The following is a 20,273-nucleotide window of genomic DNA, read 5'->3' as shown; positions in this document are numbered from 1 at the left end:
TCATGAAGTGAAACACATTTCAGATTGAGCCAATTGGCTTTAAATTTCTGGGTCCCATTTTAATTTAGAACTTCGTAAAACATTCCTAAAAATGCCAGTTTAATGTATGACATGGCATATGCAGAGATGAGTGGAATATAAGTGTTATGCTTTATAGGTTTATTTATGCCAATTCGGTATAAGGTAAGATCTTGGCTGTAAACAGAAAGACATCCTCCCAGCTCTAATGCTGGTCCTCCTTGCCACCCCTGTAACATTTCCTTCCTTCTCTGCGACAGATTTTATTGAATAGAAGCAGTGATCTAAAAAAGGCCTTTTTTTTCCTCAACCTTTCTGAAACACAGTGCAGAAAAATACTTCACAGTGTGTTGGTGGAGGTTATGAAATGCTTATCTCTAATGCAAAATCTAGTGCTTGATGTAGAGAGAAAGGAAGAACAGGATTTTTGAGTTGATGTGTGTCGCGAGCCTTGGTCTCTATCGGGAAGGGACCCAGACCAGCGACGGGGTTCGCAGACTGCCTGCTGAGCTGTCGTTCGCGGCTATCCCTCGACCCAAGGTATGGTTTGCCTCGCACAAGCAGAGAACAAACACCAAGGAGACGAGGGTGGTCTGACCTGACCCGAAGATCTAGGCTGATCCGCTGATCCAACTTTATTGGGGGAAAACAGGGGTTTATATAACTTGGGATAGGGAAGGTTCTGGAAAAGGGGTGGAGCTGAGGCGGAGCATGCAAATCCACCTCAGCCCATAGGGTATGCAAACTAGGAGGGAGTGAACTTGGGCGTGGACTGGTGACAGGCAGGGCCAGGGCCGCCCCCTAGGGGGAGCTGGCCAATGGTAGCTGTCTCCTTGTTGCTAGGCACCTGCCTGCCTGGGGGAAGGTTCTGGAACTGGGAGAGACATTAGACAGCATGAACTCAAGGAAAAGGAACAGGGGTAGAAACAGGCAAAGTCCATGGTAAAGGCACAGTCCATTTCAAGGTTGGTCCTCCTGTCAATTTCTGTCCGGCAGTCTCTTGCCCTCTTCCATTCCTGCATCTCCATGTACTTGCCACCTCCAACAGATGTGTGCTGAGAAAAGCAGACCCAGTTCTTTAGTCTAGTGTGAGAACATCGTGGATGATCACTCATGGTCTTATCTGTTACTGTTTCTGTTGTGTTTAATGAATAAAGGTTAATTAAATTGCCATAAAGTAATGAGAGTTGCTATCAGTCTCTGTGCTTTTAATTTTTTCACCACTGGAGGGCTCTTATATTGAAAACACACAACAAAAATTGGGCAGATAAAGATCTTACAAATATGGAAACATAGCTAAACTTTCCAAATGGTTAGAAGAAAGTTCTGAAGGAAAGTATTGTGCATATGGATTTTTGAACTAGAATTTTGTGCCTCTGAAAAAAGTGGAAACAGTGTATTCCCACAGTATAGCTGTCAGTGAAAAGGATGGATTGTATGTGTGATCACTGAGCAGATGTGTATAGTAAATTAACATGGATTAAAAGCGACCAAGATCTTTGTAATGTAGTCCTTTTCCCTTCTGAGTGGTTGGAATCTCCCAGCTGTCTTGCAGTGGTGTTCACCTGAGCTGGGAGGGCGCAGTGAGTCCCTCCCAAGCATTGCAGGCTCATCAGTTGGAGGCAGCAGGCTGCATGTAAAGAGACAAGTGAGTGAGATTGCTTGAGTGAGATGGGGAGAGTAGTTCAGGCTTTCCAAGTTCTTTTGCCTGAGTACTGCGTATTTGACATAATCTTTAGCTTGGTGTTTCATGGAAGTGCCATATTTTGTGTATTGTATTTTTAACTCTTGTTAAATGACTGTTGATGTACCACTGTGTTGCAACAGTCATTGACTGAGTTAGCTGCTTGCCTGTACTAAGTTCCAAAGAGTTTATTCATGAGACCACTGTGAAATTAGAACCATATCTGCTTTTTACTTACATTTCAGCACTAGTTTAAAAGTGGTGTGGTTTTGTTGTGTATTTTGCTGGTATTACAGAGGTAGAATATGTAAAAAGCAAAGTAGGTACTTCTGATTATGTAATTATGATGTTTACTTGGTAACATTTCAGCTGAAATAACCATTCAGCATCTGGTCCACTGTGATTTTCCAAGGAGGATAAATACATTTAAATGTGAGCTAATATAAGACTCAGAACAGTTGTGCTAAAATAGACTATTTTGAGACACTGTTAAATCTACATGCACACTTGTTTAGTTGAGATAAAATAAATTTAACTGTATTAGAAGAAATTAATTACTTTTGATACTTTACCTTGGCATCTGTTGACTTGGAGCAGAGAGGTATAATGAGTTCTGTTTGTTGAAACAAATTCTTTTCTATATTCTAATAGTCTGATTTCACTTTTTCTGCCTTGCATGTGGTTTGTTGCCAGTGTGCTAGTGTCATCTCTGGAAATTTGTAATAAAGTTTTAAACCAAGGTGGTTTGTTTTTTTAATATCTTTAATATTTCTAACAGCAACGGTTTCATGAACTGGATGATAGGAAGCAATTTCTTTATGAGAACTGCAGGGAGCTGATGAAACAAGCTCGACAGGCCTGCAAATTGAGTCCAGATCAAGATCTTCCAGAAGAATTTAAAATTGTATGTACAAAAACAAGTCTCCACATATCTCTTGAATTTTTAACTTTTCCTGCAAAGAGTATTCTCTATTTTATATTAGAAGACTTCCAGTAAAGGATCATGGGTACTTCTGTTACTCTCACTTAACCTTTTAAAGCCCTTTTAAATAGGGCTGGAATACCCTCTGACTATTCCTTTGATCTGTGATTTCAATTAAAATCCATAGTCTTATGTTCGCAGAAATAATTAGAGGCCATATTTTTCCAGCTTCCTTCTCTGTCCAGAGTAGTTTGTGCAGGAATCTTGCTGTGTTAAATTCTGAATATGAGACATCTTGTTTAAAAGTAGTAGAATACTTTATGGTTATCAATTTCTTTTTGGAAAACTCAAGTCCTTCATTAGTATTCCTTTATAACACATGTATCCTTTCTCTTGTAGGCTTTTCAGGCTCTTCCGAACACATTGGAAGAAATTGATGCTTTTCTGAATGAAGAGAAAACCAGGGCCTCCTGTTTCACAGGCCTGAATGCTTCGGTATGTTCATTGCTTTCTCTCCACCCTCTTTTCCTCCCCCTCTATCTGCATTGTACTTGCTTCCCACTCTGTGCTGGGCCTCTTGGTATAGGCATAAAAGCTAGACAGCAGGAACAATGTGTTGTAAATGCCAGATTCTCCATCTATTCAAATTTTAAGCAGGTTCTTCCCAGAGAATTGTGTGTTCTGTGCCTTTTAAAAACAAAAAAATTGCAGTAATATGAAAGAGGCAATCTTTACAGTTTGTTTGCTGTAAAGCTAGAAATGTTTAGTGTGCAGTAGTCTGTATAATTGTGTTTGAACAGTATCAGTGCAGTGTGATGTTTTTACATTCAAGGTTAGAATTGGGAAGTGTTTCATTGACTCTTTTTTTGTATTCTGGCAGGTTGTTGAAGAATACAATAAACAAACACAAGAAATACAGCAGTTGACGAAATATCTAGAGGAGAAGAAAAATGAATTGAATAACTATAAGCAAAACATTTCACAGGTAATAGCTCAAGTTATCACTTGAGTATCATTATAATCTTATGTTGTTACACAGTGAAATTGTGTACAGAAATAAAGGGTAACATTTCAAATTGTCTTGAGTGTAAACTGAGATGTTAGCTTCCCTAAGTATGATGTTTCTTTAAATTCAGTCTCTAAGGGAGAATTCAGTTTTAAACTGGTATTACATGAGTATGTCTACTTTTAGGTCAAAGAAAGGTGGCTAAACCTCTTGAAAGAAATGATTGAACAAATCAATGAGAAGTTCAGTAAGTTCTTTAGTTCTATGCAGTGTGTTGGTGAAGTTGATCTTCATGCAGAAAATGAGGTATGATTTTTTTTTTCTTCATCTTTTGCTCATATATTGCAATAGGAAAGTAACAAATTGTCATTTGGAGATATTCTTTTTAAAACAATAATTAATGTTTACCAAACACTTTTTGTGTAGTAGAACTGACGTATCCAGTCTGATTGAAGAAAATTGGATCTTTATCCCGATGAATAGGAATGCATCTCCTGATTTTGGGAATAGGCTTGCCACTTACATAGCTTGCTTAGAAGCTTTGTATTTCCCTTAGCTGTAACTCAGATAATGAAATTAGTAATTTCATTTTGCATTCTTAGCTGATCTGTGTTTCTCTATTATCATCTAAATATACTATTATTAGGTGTTGATTTAGTTCTAAAAGTAGTTTCTAGTGGGTTCTGCCAGCATTTTGTCTCTTCTGGAAGCAGCAGGCACTAGGCCCATCCTTTTACACTCTCAGTAACCTTTATAGGTAGGGTTTAGCTCTGATGAAGAGTTTAAAGCATCAGTAGAATTTGAGGAGAAATAAATAATGCAGTAGGCAGAAAAGAAGTGTGGTATTTTTGTTTTAAATTGATCTCTATAATGATGATTTCAAACCTTTGATATGTTAATACATAGGCTCCACAGTAGTGAAAGTCACCACTTAAACTTTTCGCTTTTTTGCTATTGTAAATTAACTCGAGCAGCTTGTCTTACAACATTTCAAGTGCTAGTTATTACTCAAGGCAGAATAGTGTCTGACATGGCACTTTATATGAACTGCATAAAAAATGTTTACATGGAGACCAATATTATGAAGCAGTAGGACCCTAAAACGGACTTTTCAGGTCTTTTGATAGTCACCTGGAGAGTCAGATCTATATTACACAGAAATTGCCTTTTCGGTTGTCCTAGTTCAGCAGGAGGGACCAGCTAACCCTGTGTGGGGGTGATCAAAGCTGTGTATTCTACCCCCTCTATTCATTCCCCAAGGTCAATGGGCCATTAGCAGCAGCTGCCCAGGGAGCCATTATCACTTCACACCCAGCCTGAGGGGGCGGAGCTGCTAATGGGCCCTCAACAGCTCAACACCCCCTGGCTCCCAGAGTTAATCACCCATTGTGTGAGTCCCCGCCCAGGGGGAGGGACTGAGAGCTCCCTGAGGGTACATAAGGGGTGGGTAAGAAGACCTTGGGAACCTCTCGTTGGATCCAGAGCAGCAGCAGGACCTTGACAGGAGGAGATCACCGCTCTCGCCCAGACCACAGCCCTCGCCTGCACCAACAGGTTTTTCTTTTCCTTTTGCTCTGGACTTGGGGGAACCACAGGGGTCTCAGCACAAGGGCAAACAAACCCCCTTGGGTTTGTGCCCCAGGACACTGGGTTATACTGCTGGGGTTTTGTGAGTTGAAAGCAATCTCCCTTGTGTGTCAGTGTTGTTATTGTAATATTATTATTAAATTTTAGGTCTGACTTATAATCTCTCTCGTGGTGAGTTCATTTCCCCTGCTGGTTCACCTTTAAACCAGCACATCTTTTGGCGCCCAACGTGGGGCACTAGAGAGAAGTCAGAATTACAATTTCATTTTGTGTATTTGGATACAGAAACTCCCTGACTACCATGTTGCTTGATGTATTCATGTGGATGGTGTATCTGGGCCTGTTCATATTTCGACACATGGGGAACCATGTGCCTATTTTGATGCTCTCTTTAATACCAGGGAGAAGGATCAAAATTGCTTTATTAATATACTATGTTTATGTTGTCATAACATCAGAAGCAATGAATTTCATTGTGAATGTATATTCAGTCTGGTGTGCCTGTCCTGGTTTGGGTTGTTACCTCTGGGGTCTCATTAAAAATAGCACCCAGCCTGTGGGGAAAACAGGCGGAGATGGTTACTTCCACCTTTTCACCTCTGCTACAACAATCATTGAAAATATTGAGCTTCCTTTTGATGTTAGGGACAGCATAATCCTACTGTTAGTGCTGTTAGTGTTGCTTTGTCTCCTCTGTACTGTATACACCATGTTTAGGGTCAGAACTGGGCTTTCTAAGGAGACTTGCTGGAGGCCTGCCCTGGGAGCGGATGATGTTGAGTGGCACGGGAAGTGGGAAGATATGGGCCAGTATTTGGAGATCTTCTCTCCTCAAATGATCTGGAAATTCACCCCAGAACAACTGCAGGACCCTGCCAAAATGCTAAGCTATGTGAAAGGAAGATGCTCTGGTAGTCCCAGAGATGTGCAGCTCACAGCAACCTGCTGGGCCCTGGCCACTGCCTACCGCACACTGCTTGGGGTGGTACAGCATCATCAGGAGGAGGAGAAAAGGAGCAAATCCACAGGCACCATGTCCACCCAAACCACGGCTGAGCCAGAGAGGAAGAGAGATACATCAACCAGCACCATGTCCACCCAAACCATGGCCGAGTCAGAGAGAAGAGACACATCAACCAGCACCATGCCCACACAAACCACAGCTGAGCCAGAGAGAAAGGGAAACAAATCAACCAGCACCATGTCCACACAAACCATGGAGGAGCCAGAAGGACAACAGAAACCGATAGCAGTTGCCCCTGTCCAGAAAAGAAAATCAAAGACCAAATCAGTTCGTATAGCGCATGATGAGGAAGAGTCAGGACCTTCATCTCAAGCAGAAGAAATGGAGCCAGAAATAATCACGCGATCCCTATCCCTGGGAGAGCTGCGTGAGCTCCGGAGAGAGTTCACACGACAGGCAAACGAGTCCATCTTCACCTGGCTACTTCGAATCTGGGATGCTGCAGCCAATGATACAATTCTAGATGGGAGTGAGGCGAGGCAGCTGGGATCCCTTTCTCGAGATGTTGTCATTGATCAGGGCATTGGAAAGAGACAGGAAACTCTCAGCCTCTGGCGGCGACTGTTGTCAAGCGTGAGGGAGAGATATCTTTGTAAGGAGGACCTCCACGTACAGCAAGGACAATGGAACACGATGGAACAAGGTATCCGGTGCTTAAGGGAATTAGCCGTACTGGAGATAATCTTTTCAGAGGATGAGAGATTCCCTAAAAGTCCAGATGGTGTCCAGTGCACATCCCAGATGTGGTTAAAATTTGCACGACTTGGGCCAGAAATGTATTCTCGCTACCTTGCAACATTGCAGTGGAGAGAGGGAGAAGACAAGGTGGGTGCACTGGTCAGCAAACTCAGGATTTATGAAGACACTGTCACTGCTTCATTACGAGCCCACGTCTCAGCTGTGGAAACAAAACTGGCTGAACTGGAAGAGAAGATTAAGGAAGGACTCTTCCATATCTCTCCAGAACAAACGAGAGTCTCTGCCATCAGAAGCAGGCGTCTTCCAGCTAAGGAGAAAGGGTACACTCCACGCGGCAATCTGTGGTTTTACCTCCATGAGCATGGAGAAGATATGAGGAAGTGGGATGGGAAACCCACCTCTTCCTTAGCAGCTCGGGTACGTGAATTGCAAAGAGGCACAACTAACACAGGGAATTCTTCAAGGTTGAAGGCTGCTCCGGTCTCTCATGGGCAAGGCTCCAGACAGTATAGGAATGATGATGTTATGCCCGATCCTCTTGAAGGAACCTCCCGGTCATATTCACAGGGAGAGCGCAGTGAATACCATGACCAGAACTAGGGGGGCCCTGCCTCTAGCCAGGTAGAGGATAGGGACAATCGGGTTTATTGGACTGTGTGGATTCGGTGGCCTGGCTCATCAGACCCACAGAAATACAAAGCTTTAGTGGACACTGGCGCACAATGCACGTTGATGCCATCAGGATACGTTGGGGCAGAATCCATCTCTATTTCTGGGGTGACAGGGGGATCCCAACAGCTGACTGTACTGGAAGCTGAAGTCAGCTTGACAGGGAAGGAATGGCATAGACACCCCATTGTGACTGGTCCAGAAGCCCCGTGTATCCTTGGCATAGACTACCTGAGGAATGGATATTTCAAAGACCCAAAGGGACTGCGTTGGGCCTTTGGCATAGCTGCTGTGGAGACAGAGGAAATCAGACAGCTGAGCACCTTGCCTGGCCTCTCAGAGGACCCTTCTGCTGTGGGACTGCTGAAAGTTGAAGAACAATTGGTACCGCTGGCCACAGCCACGGTGCACCGTCGGCAATACCGCACTGACTCTGTGACCCCCATACACAAGATGATTCGTGAGCTGGAGAGCCAAGGGGTGGTCAGCAAGACTCACTCACCCTTTAATAGCCCCATATGGCCAGTACAAAAGTCCAGTGGAGAGTGGAGGCTGACGGTGGATTACCGTGGTCTCAATGAGGTCACACCCCCCCTGAGTGCCGCTGTGCCGGACATGCTGGAGCTTCAGTATGGGCTGGAGTCCAAGGCAGCCAAGTGGTATGCCACCATCGACATTGCCAATGCCTTTTTCTCCATTCCGTTGGCAGCAGAGTGCAGGCCGCAGTTTGCTTTCACCTGGAAGGGGGTGCAGTACACCTGGAATCGACTGCCCCAGGGGTGGAAACACAGTCCCACCATTTGTCATGGACTGATCCAGACTGCATTGGAAAAGGGTGAGGCTCCAGAACATCTACAGTACATCGATGACATCATTGTGTGGGGGAACACAGCAGGGGAGGTTTTTGAGAAAGGAAAGAAGATAATCCAGATTCTCCTAAGAGCTGGCTTTGCCATTAAACAAAGTAAGGTCAAGGGACGTGCTCAGGAAATTCAGTTCCTAGGAGTGAAGTGGCAAGACGGGCGTCGTCAGATTCCAACAGAGGTGATCAACAAAATAGCAGCTATGTCCCCACCGACCAGCAAGAAGGAAACTCAGGCTTTCCTAGGTGCGGTGGGCTTTTGGAGGATGCATATCCCTGAGTACAGTCAGATTGTAAGCCCTCTCTACCTTGTGACACGGAAGAAAAATGATTTCCAGTGGGGCCCTGAACAACAACAAGCCTTTGAGCAGATTAAACAGGAGATTACCCATGCAGTAGCCCTTGGGCCAGTCAGGACAGGACAGGATGTGAAGAATGTGCTCTACACTGCAGCCGGGGAGAATGGCCCATCCTGGAGCCTCTGGCAGAAAGTACCTGAGGAGACTCGAGGACGACCGCTGGGATTCTGGAGTCGGGGATACAAAGGATCTGAGGCTAGCTACACCCCAATTGAGAAAGAGATCCTGGCAGCTTATGAAGGAGTCCGAGCTGCCTCAGAAGTGATTGGCACTGAGGCACAGCTCATCATGGCACCCCGACTACCAGTGTTGGGATGGATGTTCAAAGGAAAACCTCCTTCTACCTATCACGCCACTGATGCCACATGGAGTGAGTGGATTGCTCTGATCACGCAGCGAAGCCGGATAGGGAATCCTAATCGCCCTGGGATTTTGGAAATCATCACCAACTGGCCGGAAGGTGAGAGTTTCAGATTGTCCTCTGAAGAAGAAGAGGAGCAGGTGACACGAGCTGAGGAGGCCCTACCATATAACCAGCTACCAGAAGAGGAGAAGCGATATGCTCTCTTCACAGATGGCTCCTGCCACATTGTAGGGACAAGCCGGAAATGGAAAGCAGCTGTATGGAGTCCTACACGTCGAGTTGCAGAAGCGACTGAAGGACAAGGTGGATCAAGTCAGGTTGCAGAGCTGAAAGCTGTTCAGCTGGCTTTGGATATCGCTGAACGAGAGAAGTGGCCAAGACTCTACCTTTACACTGACTCGTGGATGGTGGCCAATGCTCTGTGGGGATGGCTGGAGCGTTGGAGAAAGGCCGGCTGGCAGCGCAAAGGGAAACCCATCTGGGCGGCTGAGATGTGGCAGGACATCGCTGCCCGGGTAGAGAAGCTGAGTGTGAAGGTCCGTCACGTAGATGCTCATGTACCCAAGAGCCGGGCTAATGAGGAGCATCGTAACAACGAGCAGGTGGATCGAGCTGCCAGGATCGAAGTTTCTCAGGTAGATCTGGATTGGCAGCATAAAGGTGAATTGTTTCTAGCCCGATGGGCCCATGATGCCTCTGGTCATCAGGGCAGAGATGCGACATACAGATGGGCTCGTGACCGAGGGGTGGATCTAACCATGGACAGTGTCTCACAGGTTATCCATGACTGTGACACATGTGCTGCCATCAAGCAGGCCAAGCGGGTGAAGCCTCTATGGTATGGTGGACGGTGGTCGAAATACAGGTATGGGGAAGCCTGGCAAGTTGACTACATCACACTTCCCCAAACACGCCAAGGCAAGCGCTATGTGCTGACCATGGTAGAGGCAACCACTGGATGGCTGGAGACATACCCCGTATCTCACGCCTCTGCCCGGAATACCATCCTGGGCCTTGAGAAACAAGTCCTGTGGAGACACGGCACCCCAGAGAGAATAGAGTCTGACAACGGCACCCACTTCAAGAACAGCCTCATAGACACCTGGGCCAGAGAGCACGGCATTGAGTGGGTGTATCATATCCCCTACCATGCTCCAGCTGCCGGGAAAGTTGAGCGATGTAATGGACTGCTGAAAACAACCTTGAAGGCGTTGGGTGGGGGAACTTTCAAACACTAGGAGCTGCATTTGGCAAAGGCCACCTGGTTGGTCAACACCCGGGGCTCCATCAATCGAGCTGGCCCTGCCCAATCAGAACTCTTGAATACTGTAGATGGAGATAAAGTCCCTGTGGTCCATATGAGAGGTATGTTAGGAAAGACTGTTTGGGTGAGTCCCACCTTAAACAAAGGCAAACCCATCCGAGGGATTGTCTTTGCTCAAGGACCTGGTTGCACTTGGTGGGTAATGCAAAAAGATGGAGAAACACGATGTGTACCACAAGGGGACCTAATTTTGAGCGAGAAGAGTTTGTAATGTTTCATTGTATATATGTGTATATATATGTATAGGTAAAAAGGGGATTAATTTGGGAATGACTAGATGGAGTAGAATAAGGGGTGGATAATGTCCTAGTTCAGCAGGAGGGACCAGCTAACCCTGTGTGGGGGTGATCAAAGCTGTGTATTCTACCCCCTCTATTCATTCCCCAAGGTCAATGGGCCATTAGCAGCAGCTGCCCAGGGAGCCATTATCACTTCACACCCAGCCTGAGGGGGCGGAGCTGCTAATGGGCCCTCAACAGCTCAACACCCCCTGGCTCCCAGAGTTAATCACCCATTGTGTGATTCCCCGCCCAGGGGGAGGGACTGAGAGCTCCCTGAGGGTACATAAGGGGTGGGTAAGAAGACCTTGGGAACCTCTCGTCGGATCCAGAGCAGCAGCAGGACCTTGACAGGAGGAGATCACCGCTCTCGCCCAGACCACAGCCCTCGCCTGCACCAACAGGTTTTTCTTTTCCTTTTGCTCTGGACTTGGGGGAACCACAGGGGTCTCAGCACAAGGGCAAACAAACCCCCTTGGGTTTGTGCCCCAGGACACTGGGTTATACTGCTGGGGTTTTGTGAGTTGAAAGCAATCTCCCTTGTGTGTCAGTGTTGTTATTGTAATATTATTATTAAATTTTAGGTCTGACTTATAATCTCTCTCGTGGTAAGTTCATTTCCCCTGCTGGTTCACCTTTAAACCAGCACATAGGTAAAAGAAAGTTAGGAGAGAGAACACAGAAGGAACACTAAAGCAGTTCAAAAGCAAAAGGAGTCTGAACTGTCTTTGAGTGTCTTCTTTGGAAGGTCTTGCTTTTCTATAGCAGAGATGTCATAAAAAATTTCAAGAGGTTTGCTAGTGGTACTGTGCCAGTGAGTAAAACTTTCTTCCTCAAGGGATCAGTGGCAAAAATGTGGAAAGGTGGATAATGTGTTCTCGAACTTGGATTCCTTACTGTTATCTGTAGCCTAAGCTGTAGACATGAAGAGATACACTCTTGAGATAGAATTGGCTTTTGTTAGAAATACTTCTGTGACACTGAAGTTCAAGGCTGTTAGCCTGCCTTGCAGAAACTTTGAGATCTCCTCATATCCTTAGTGACAGTAATAGGAGGAATTTCTTCCCAGAAAGGGACATTAGACATTGGAATGGACTGCCCAAGGAGGTGGTTGGAGTCACCATCTGTGGAGGTGTTTAAGGCAAGACTGCCATGGTCTAGTTGACACAGTGGTATTCGGACATACGTTTGACTTGATGGTCTCAAGTCTTTTCCAACCTAATGGATTTTGTGATTCTGATATGACACTGTGAGGAACACTTCACTAGATTCTTCATTGACATCTCAGCAGAAGCCTGAGTGAACATTCTGACTTTTCCTTGATAAGACTTAATAATCAGAATGCAGCTAGCAGGGATAACCCTCACATTCCTTGAGTTCCCCCACAGCGAGTTTTGAGTAGTGTTGTCAGGTCTTGAATGTCTGGTGAGTTACATGAACTGACATTCCAAACAGTGTGGCAACAAAGGCCTGATTTTCTGATGCCGTCATGGCTGTGTTGAAGGGTGGTGAATCTTTGTTATCTGAGATTTTGGTAGTCTGACCCTTGTTCACTTTCCTGAGCCTAATTTCAGTCTCTGCCAGTGGATCTGAAATTAGAGTGGGCCCCGAGACTCTAGATTCTGTTTTTTGTTTCTCCTTACATGAAGTTGTTGAGATTAGAACACATGAACATAACTAAAGAAATACTGGCAAGTACTCTGAAGATTTCTTTTTTCTCTGAATCACAAATGTGTTTCCTTGCATGATCTTTCTTTTGAATCAGATCTGTTACCTGACACCTTCCATCATTGACTCAGGCTGCTGACAAGTGTCACTTTGTTGTTAAAGAAAAGTCAGAGTTGGAATCTTTGTGTGTGGTTTTCCTGTGTTAAGTATGAAAAGGAAATCACTGCTGTGAATTTTGCTCTGCTTGCATTGGAAGAGGTTCAGAGGGAATCTTAACATACCCACCATTATTCCTCTATTCAAACTGATACTACCATGCCCTAATTGTTTATTCTGATGAATGGGATTTATAGGAACATTGCTTTCTTCTTTTTGTATCCAAGATTTTTTTTTCCTCTTGATGTTCTTAATGTATATGAAGCCTTTCTTACCAGGGATTCAGAAATTAACAAATCATTGCTGTGGAGAAGAAGTGGTATTGAAAATTGTCTCACAAGGATAACTGAGATTTACCAAAAATAGATGAAACATAATTAATATATTGATTTTAAGTTGAAACTGAATAGTTTGTAGACCCCCATAGAACATTTGTCATAAATTTCTTTAATTTGCATGTAATTATAAAATAAACTGTAGTACAAAGAAACTGAGTCTGACAGGTACTGTCTTTTATAGGAGGAGTATGACAAGTATGGGATTCGCATTAGAGTCAAATTCCACAGTAGCACTGAACTTCATGAGCTGACACCATATCATCAGAGTGGTGGTGAGAAGAGTGTTTCCACCATGTTGTACCTGATGGCCCTGCAAGAACTCAACAAATGTCCTTTCAGGGTTGTTGATGAAATAAATCAGGTGAGGATCAATAGTGCAGTATTGTACTTGCTATATGCAGCTGCTTATGACAGCGGAGACAACAGACTTCTTTTTTTTCTTCCCTTCCCCCCCTCTTAGGGAATGGATCCAGTGAATGAGAGAAGAGTTTTTGAATTGTTTGTGGAAACTGCTTGCAAGAAAAGGACATCTCAGTACTTCTTCATTACACCAAAGGTGAGTGGCAGAAAATGACATGAAAAAACTCAGTGTAGAACTGGGATTTGTACGATAATACCCCCTGTAAACACTGTATAACTTAGCTCTGGTTTACCTACAAACCTTCTTATTAAAAGGTAACTGTGAGAACTTGTCCATTTTGAGGACAGTCCTGGCAAGAATTCAGACAATTTAGACCAAGGCTCATGTCCTCAAAAACCCATTCACTGGAATGTACCATGTGTTAACCACCAGCAGATATGGTTACCATGGAACAAGGCTATAAAAGGCTTTTAGTGTCTAGCTGACACAATTCAGACTGTAGTAGAGACCAACTTCCAAATAAGTCAGATGGCGATACTGGAGGAGGAGCAGGCTAGTGCTTCTGACAATAGAAGAAATAGAAGAGCCCCACATTAATATTGGAAGACTAATTCAAGTCATAATCTGAGACTTAGAAGCTGAGAAAAAGTAAGAGCTGGGTTCCAAGTGTGTAAAATTGTACTCTTAAAAAAAAAGAATTACTTACTAGGTGAAGCAGTGATGGGATGCCATGGCTTGAAAGGATGGGTGGCTGCTCATCTGCACTTTTAACAGAGATCAAGGTTATGTCCATCTTGATCCAGAACAAATTGAACCAGTACAGGTTACTTGTGCACCAAGGAGACAAGCAGTCAGTAGTAGGTTGGTTTTCATGAAGGAACTCTGTATCATGTTACTCATTGTTTTAGAAAATCTGGCTGATACATCCTATTCTTTTCTATACTTTATAGCAGTTGAAGAGTCTGAGTAAAGCCAGCTTAACAGCATTTACCTGACTGAAAGTAGGTGTGAGGTGGTGCTCGTTGTTTTTCTGACCTTGCAGTATACTTGCCTGCACACAGTTTTGCAGTTCCCTGACCACATTACTTCTTTGTTTTTCTACGTGTTATCCTTTCGTCTTCTTGAGATTTCTCTCCTTACTGGATCAGCTTTTCTGTGCTCTGTCCTACTTTGAGGAAGAACAGAATGATTTAGATGTTGAAAATACAGAGATAGCTCAACTGACTATAATGCTTCCCAAATCTAAGGAGGTGTAGAAGATGGCTGTCTGGGGTTCAGAGTCTGCTCTAAAGTTGTGCTCATTGTCAAATTATTGAGAATAGAGACAGGAAATGTGAGTGTGCAGAGCTAACCAGAAAAAAAAAGAATAAAAATAAGAAAGCAGGAGTAAAAAATCTCGGCAGCTTAAAAAACCCAAAGTCCATTTAACATTATGGTAAGAGGAAAAGGCAGCAGTGTGTTGCACCATTACTCAGCAACAAGAGACAGCATTATGAAGAGGTGGCTGAAGGTATTAAATCTTTCTGCCCCCCTTCTCTGCACTGCCGACAAGCAGGTGATCACCACAGTAAACACAGCAATTGTAATGGTGATGCCGTGAATGACCCTTCCCACCAAAAACAGGACTTCGAGCCACGTTAGTGTAGGGTAAGATAAAAAGTAGAGGTCCTTTAATAACACAGGGCCTACAGCCCACAGGAATACAGGATGACATGCATGTGTCTCAGTTCTTGTTTCCATGGCTTTTATAATAAGATCCCTCCAATCATTGCTTTACCCATTTCTCAGTCCAGCCCCAGTCCCACCTCTGGTCCAACCCCCTGGAATTGGGTCTGGGGTCGTCAAGACCCTCTGTCTTCATCAACTCTTCTTCCTCAGGCACACAAAAGTCTCTTGGAGTTCATCCAATTCTGGCTTTTGGGTCACTCTGACCTATGTTTATGTTTCATTCTGTAGGCCTTCTGATATCCTTCAACTCTTTACCTTGGAAAGGAGTCTAAACAAGATTAATTAACTAAAGGAATTTGAGCTCCCTGTTCTGGGACAGGGGTAGTGATAGAAAGGCATTAAACTTAAACTGTTAGAAATATTAACCCTCTAAAAATCTACAACTACTGTGTTCCTAAAATCTAAAACAGGTGAAAATCAGAACAAAAACCCCTTTGGCGTCAATGGCCTGTCACAAAAACCATCAATGAGAGCACATCATGTACAGGTTTTAGCCAATGACAGTGTCTGAGTGAGCTGCATCAGAGGATCATTGAAAGGCTGTACAGGCAGGGCAGGCTGAGGAGAAAGCCAGACTGCTGTTGCAGTGTCCTGTCTGCAGTTCCTGGGCCTATGCTGTGTTACCACTTCCTAGACAGCAAGTATATAATCAGATACTAGAAAGTGTGATAAATTGTCATACTAAGCTAAGTTCCATGTATGTATCCAGTGCATACAGGAAAAACTGAGACTCTTTTTCCAGTATGTCTCCCCCAGCTATATTTTTAAGCAGGGGAAAGGGATATAAATTAATAAAAGTTGGTTAGGAAAATTGTATTCTGAGTAGTTTTAATTCATTGTCAGAATGAGAAGACAAAGTGAATGTGTTCCTTAGAAGGGGATTTGAAAATCAGCTTTTTTAATAAGAATCTGTGCTTTAAACAGATTGCATTTTATTAGACATATGAGTAATCACCACGTTGGGAGTTAATCTTTCTTTAGTTTTGCTGGAAAGCATTATCAGAATTCTAAACAATCTTAGGTTAGGTAACTGTACTTGAAAACAGGATTCATTTCAGCACAGACAAGCATAAACTTTGGTACTTAAATGGGAAAAATGAACAAGAGCATCTGGTCTAAGGCATCAGTATCTGAATGACTGGCAAGACAGAAGTTCCTGTGGATGACAAGTGGAGTGTCAGTTACAAATAAATTGCTAATCATCTTCCTGAGCACTGCACACAACCCTACAGTTTGCATGATACCTCTGTCTGCTGGGTTTGTGCCTGGCAAGGTTTGTATTATAGAAAGTGTCCAGCTTTGGCTGTTACACTTTGGAAAGGTAGTATGGAGGGGCTGGAGTTACTCCAGAAGACAGCAGTGCAACTTCTAAGTAGTTTTGATTGTTTTGAGTTTCCTCAAATGGAAATTATGTAGCTCACAAGAGCACAAGGCTAAAGAGAAACATAATAATTGTACTCAAGTAAATCTACTTCCTGTCCTGACCTGGGAAAGAAAGGAAGAATAGCTCATATTCTCTCCTCATTGTAGATACAGGGTAAAAAAAAAGTCCTGAGACTGTTTGCAGCAGGAAAGTACAGAGTAAATATGAAGATTCTTGTCCGATAAGAGTAGTGAAACATGGAAATTGCCTGAAAAGTGAGTGGAGTCTCTTTGAGGGGGTTTCTGAGAACAAATGTGTATCATCTGTCCGAAAGGCTATAATCCTGTGTCCTAGTTCAGCAGGTGCTACCAGTTTATCACTGTATGGGGATGACCAAAGCCATGTATTCCACACCCTCTATTCATTTCCCATGAACTGTTAACAATGGACCATTTGCAGCAGCTGCCCGGGGCACACCCAACCCCTCAGGGTGTGACCTGGGTGTGAAAAACACCTGTGAGAAAAGAGCTGTGATAACTCCCTTCCACGAAGTCGTTAGCATCTTCACACCCAGCCTGAGGTGTCATGTCTGCTAATTGACCATCATTCCAAAATACCCCATAACTCCCAGAATATTACTCATTGTGTAATTCCCTGCCCTGAGGGAGGGACTGGGCAGTCCCACCTGGACCTGAGGGTGTATAATCTCAGGGGTTTTGGGACTTGGGGAACCACTCATCGGATCCAGAGGAGGACCTGAACCTTGACAGGAGAAGACCACCACTCTGGACCAGACTGCGACCATCATCTGCACCAACAGGTTTCTCACTTTCTTTTACTTTGGACTTAGGGGAACCACAGGAGGTTCAGCACAGGAGCTAGCAAACCCCTTTGTGATTTTGCCGCAGGGTGCTGGGTTATACTTCTGGGTTTTGTTGTTTAAAACCAGTTTATCTTTCTGCCATTGCATTTATTGTAATATTGTTATTAAATTGTAACTCTAACTTATAATCTCTTTTGTGTTGGGTTCATTTCTCCTGCTGGTCTATCTTTACACCAGCACATCCTGCTATGTTGACCATTTGAGGTCTAAGGTTTCATGTATACCTCATTCCCTTTTGTTAGATACTGGGGAACAGCTAGCTGTTTTGACTTTGGGTTTTGTGTTTTTCCGTAGCTCCTGCAGAATCTCACTTACAATGGCAATATGACTGTGCTGTTTGTCTACAACGGACGTTTTCTGATGGAGACAAAAAAATGGAACACCAAGGATTTCAGGAAGGAACGACGACGACTTACGATGATGCATTCTTCATCATCAAGGATGGATCAACTGTGATATGTAGCTATAGATATATAGATACATAAAATGTTTTTATCAACGTGTTTTGGAACATCTTACTTTCAGGACTCCAGAAGTTTTCAAAAAGGAGAACCTGCAAAGCAATCATGATTAAGAACTTTATTTTTAAAACTTATACAATTGTATAACAGATTTGAAGTGCATGAAGTTTTTTCCAAGCCTTTTATAGTGGTCACTTTCTCTGAAGAACTTGCTTTTTCTCAGTGGTTGGTTTAAATAAAAAAGAAGTTGATTGTATTTTTCTGTTTAATTGGTAATGCAGCGTCAGAAGTACAGTTACTTTTTCTGGGTTATACTGGACTAATTCTTTGACTGGTTTGTTTTGAAGGTTGGTTTTATTCCCCAAAAATACAAATTAGCTTTGTATTAGGTATTAGTCTTCCTTTACCACAGATACCTATATTATCTAAAGTTTCTCTTTTGGAATGTAACTTTTTTTAATTAATTCAGGTGAGCTGTAGGAAGTAACTGAGTATTGGTTTTTCTTTTGTGAAAATACATCTGAAGTTAATATAAAGAATATGATTCTATGAATGTATTACTGTGTAGTAAATGTTGTATTATCACTATTTATTTTTTTTCTTAATGTTTCATTTTGTAGTCCTCAACAGATAGGGTCATAAAATCAAAAATATTTGACAGAAGATCTAAAAGAGTGTGGAAACTTGAGCTCTGGTTCAGTGTTGGAGTGGGTCAGCAAAGTATTCTCAACAGAATTGAGGCTACAGGCCCATCTGTCTGTTTTGTTGTATTGCAACTTCTTTTGCTTTAAATGTGTTCTTTAATACTCAAAGTACTTGGTTTCTTGTAACCCTGAACTTTTAAGGTTACTGATTTTATATGTTTTTAATTTTTATTTTTATTGAATTGAAAAAACACATTCTGTTTAGTCTCTCACAGGATTACTATATGAAAAGTGCAGTTTGTTTCCAGTGTCTAACTGTAACTACTTAGGTGTATTATGGCTTTGTTCTTCTGTGACCGGAGAGCACTATTCCTTAATGCTGTCATCTTAGAACTTCATGGGATTTCTTCATAGATTTCGGTTTCTTTCTTATGTGTCAGGCTGAAGTAGGAAATAGAAGAGACTTATTTAAAGAGGATGACACTTCAGATCTTGTCTCAAAAATTACCTTCACAAGTGAAGATATGTTTGTTTTTTGCTTGGAGATCTGTCAGCCATTGACCACAGGTCCTGATTTTAGTGTATCTTGCTGCAGTTTTAATGTAATACTGTCATTCCGAGTGTAATCAGCTGCAAAATTACCACTGTCATGATAGTGATGAATGGATCTCGAGTGTCCAGCTGCTCTGCTACCTGAGGCCTCCAAAGGAGGTTGATAAGAGCAGTGTTATATATAGAAGCAGCCATTGCTGTTTGTAATGGGCTACACAACATGGCTGTGGGCTCCCATAGATTGGTTCCTGTTAGTCATCTGCTAATTTGTGTGAGAGGTGCATCCAGGGACCTTCTGGAGCCTTTTTAACTTGGTAGTGTATTCAACCTTGAAAATCCATGTAGAATGTATTACAGGGTTACGGAGTGTTGCTTCCCAGCTCACAGGTCCCTTCTGTACTGCCAGCTTCCTTGCTCTTCCTCATGCTTTGCTCCTGCAATTTGGGACCTTGGAGACTGTTGCTATAAACACCCATGGAATTGATTTCAGTGTAACTTTGAGGTAGGGGGAATGAGTTGGAGTTGAGGTTAAATATCCATGTGATATCCAACTTTGTCCTGCTGACTAGACAGGACCTCAAAAATGTAGATTTGGGAAAGACCCCAAATAACCCTAACAGCTGATGTATAAATTGAGCTTTCTTCAAAAATAGGTATTTTTCGTTGTTGTTTAGGCCAGCTAAAGTCAATGGCAAAGATCCTCTTCCACCACCCTCTGCAGTTCTAACAAACATTTGGATCTGTTTATGTATTATGACAGAGAGAAACAGCATGAAAACTGGCTTACTGAAAAATAAAAACCTCTTGGGAAAAATAAAATGTTTACTGTATTACAACCTGGATGTGCATGTATGTTATTGTTAACTAGGAGAGATTGTTTAGATAACAGACTTGAATGAAAGACCCTTGCACCACTACACTGCTGTTAACCTGCATACATGAAGCTTGGTGTTTTACTAGAAGAAAAATAAATGTGTCCTTATAAAGTTGTTGCTAACTGAGAACACCTGTTCTCCAGGCTTTTGGAACTAGGGAGAGATCACAGAACTGGGCTGCACTGCAGGATTCTTACTGAAAGGTATGGTAGTTGCTCTTCAGAGTCTGGGATAGTCACCTGCTCCAGGCCCCATAGCAAATGGTAACAGTACTGCAGGCTTTGGTCTGTGGTTTATTCTAAGACACCTTCTGTTACCAAGATCTCTCTCTGCTGCTTCCTGTCTAGAAGCTTCTGGACCACCTTCAAACACCACTTCCTATGGATTGTGGAAACTTAACTTTGTGTTGCTTCCATGAAATTGCAGTTTCTTGCTTGTTCCCTTGGCA

At 43.1% G+C, this 20,273-nt stretch overlaps 1 protein-coding gene across 1 annotated transcript in view; it reads left to right on the top strand.

Annotated features, from left to right (window-relative positions):
• SMC5 (structural maintenance of chromosomes 5) overlaps positions 1-18,344 on the top strand; it is a 51,448-nt gene extending 33,104 nt beyond the window's left edge. The window contains exons 18-24 of the mRNA XM_071581666.1: positions 2,481-2,606; positions 3,024-3,119; positions 3,505-3,609; positions 3,817-3,936; positions 13,140-13,319; positions 13,419-13,514; positions 17,588-18,344. Coding sequence (XP_071437767.1) covers positions 2,481-2,606; positions 3,024-3,119; positions 3,505-3,609; positions 3,817-3,936; positions 13,140-13,319; positions 13,419-13,514; positions 17,588-17,749 — 885 coding nt within the window. The 3' untranslated portion in view covers positions 17,750-18,344. The remainder of the gene's footprint in view (positions 1-2,480; positions 2,607-3,023; positions 3,120-3,504; positions 3,610-3,816; positions 3,937-13,139; positions 13,320-13,418; positions 13,515-17,587) is intronic.
• The last annotated feature ends 1,929 nt before the right edge of the window (positions 18,345-20,273 follow it).

Source organism: Pithys albifrons, chromosome Z (genome assembly GCF_047495875.1).
Source record: "Pithys albifrons albifrons isolate INPA30051 chromosome Z, PitAlb_v1, whole genome shotgun sequence".
Classification (NCBI taxonomy): domain Eukaryota; kingdom Metazoa; phylum Chordata; class Aves; order Passeriformes; family Thamnophilidae; genus Pithys; species Pithys albifrons.
This window is presented reverse-complemented; position numbering and strand designations above follow the sequence as displayed.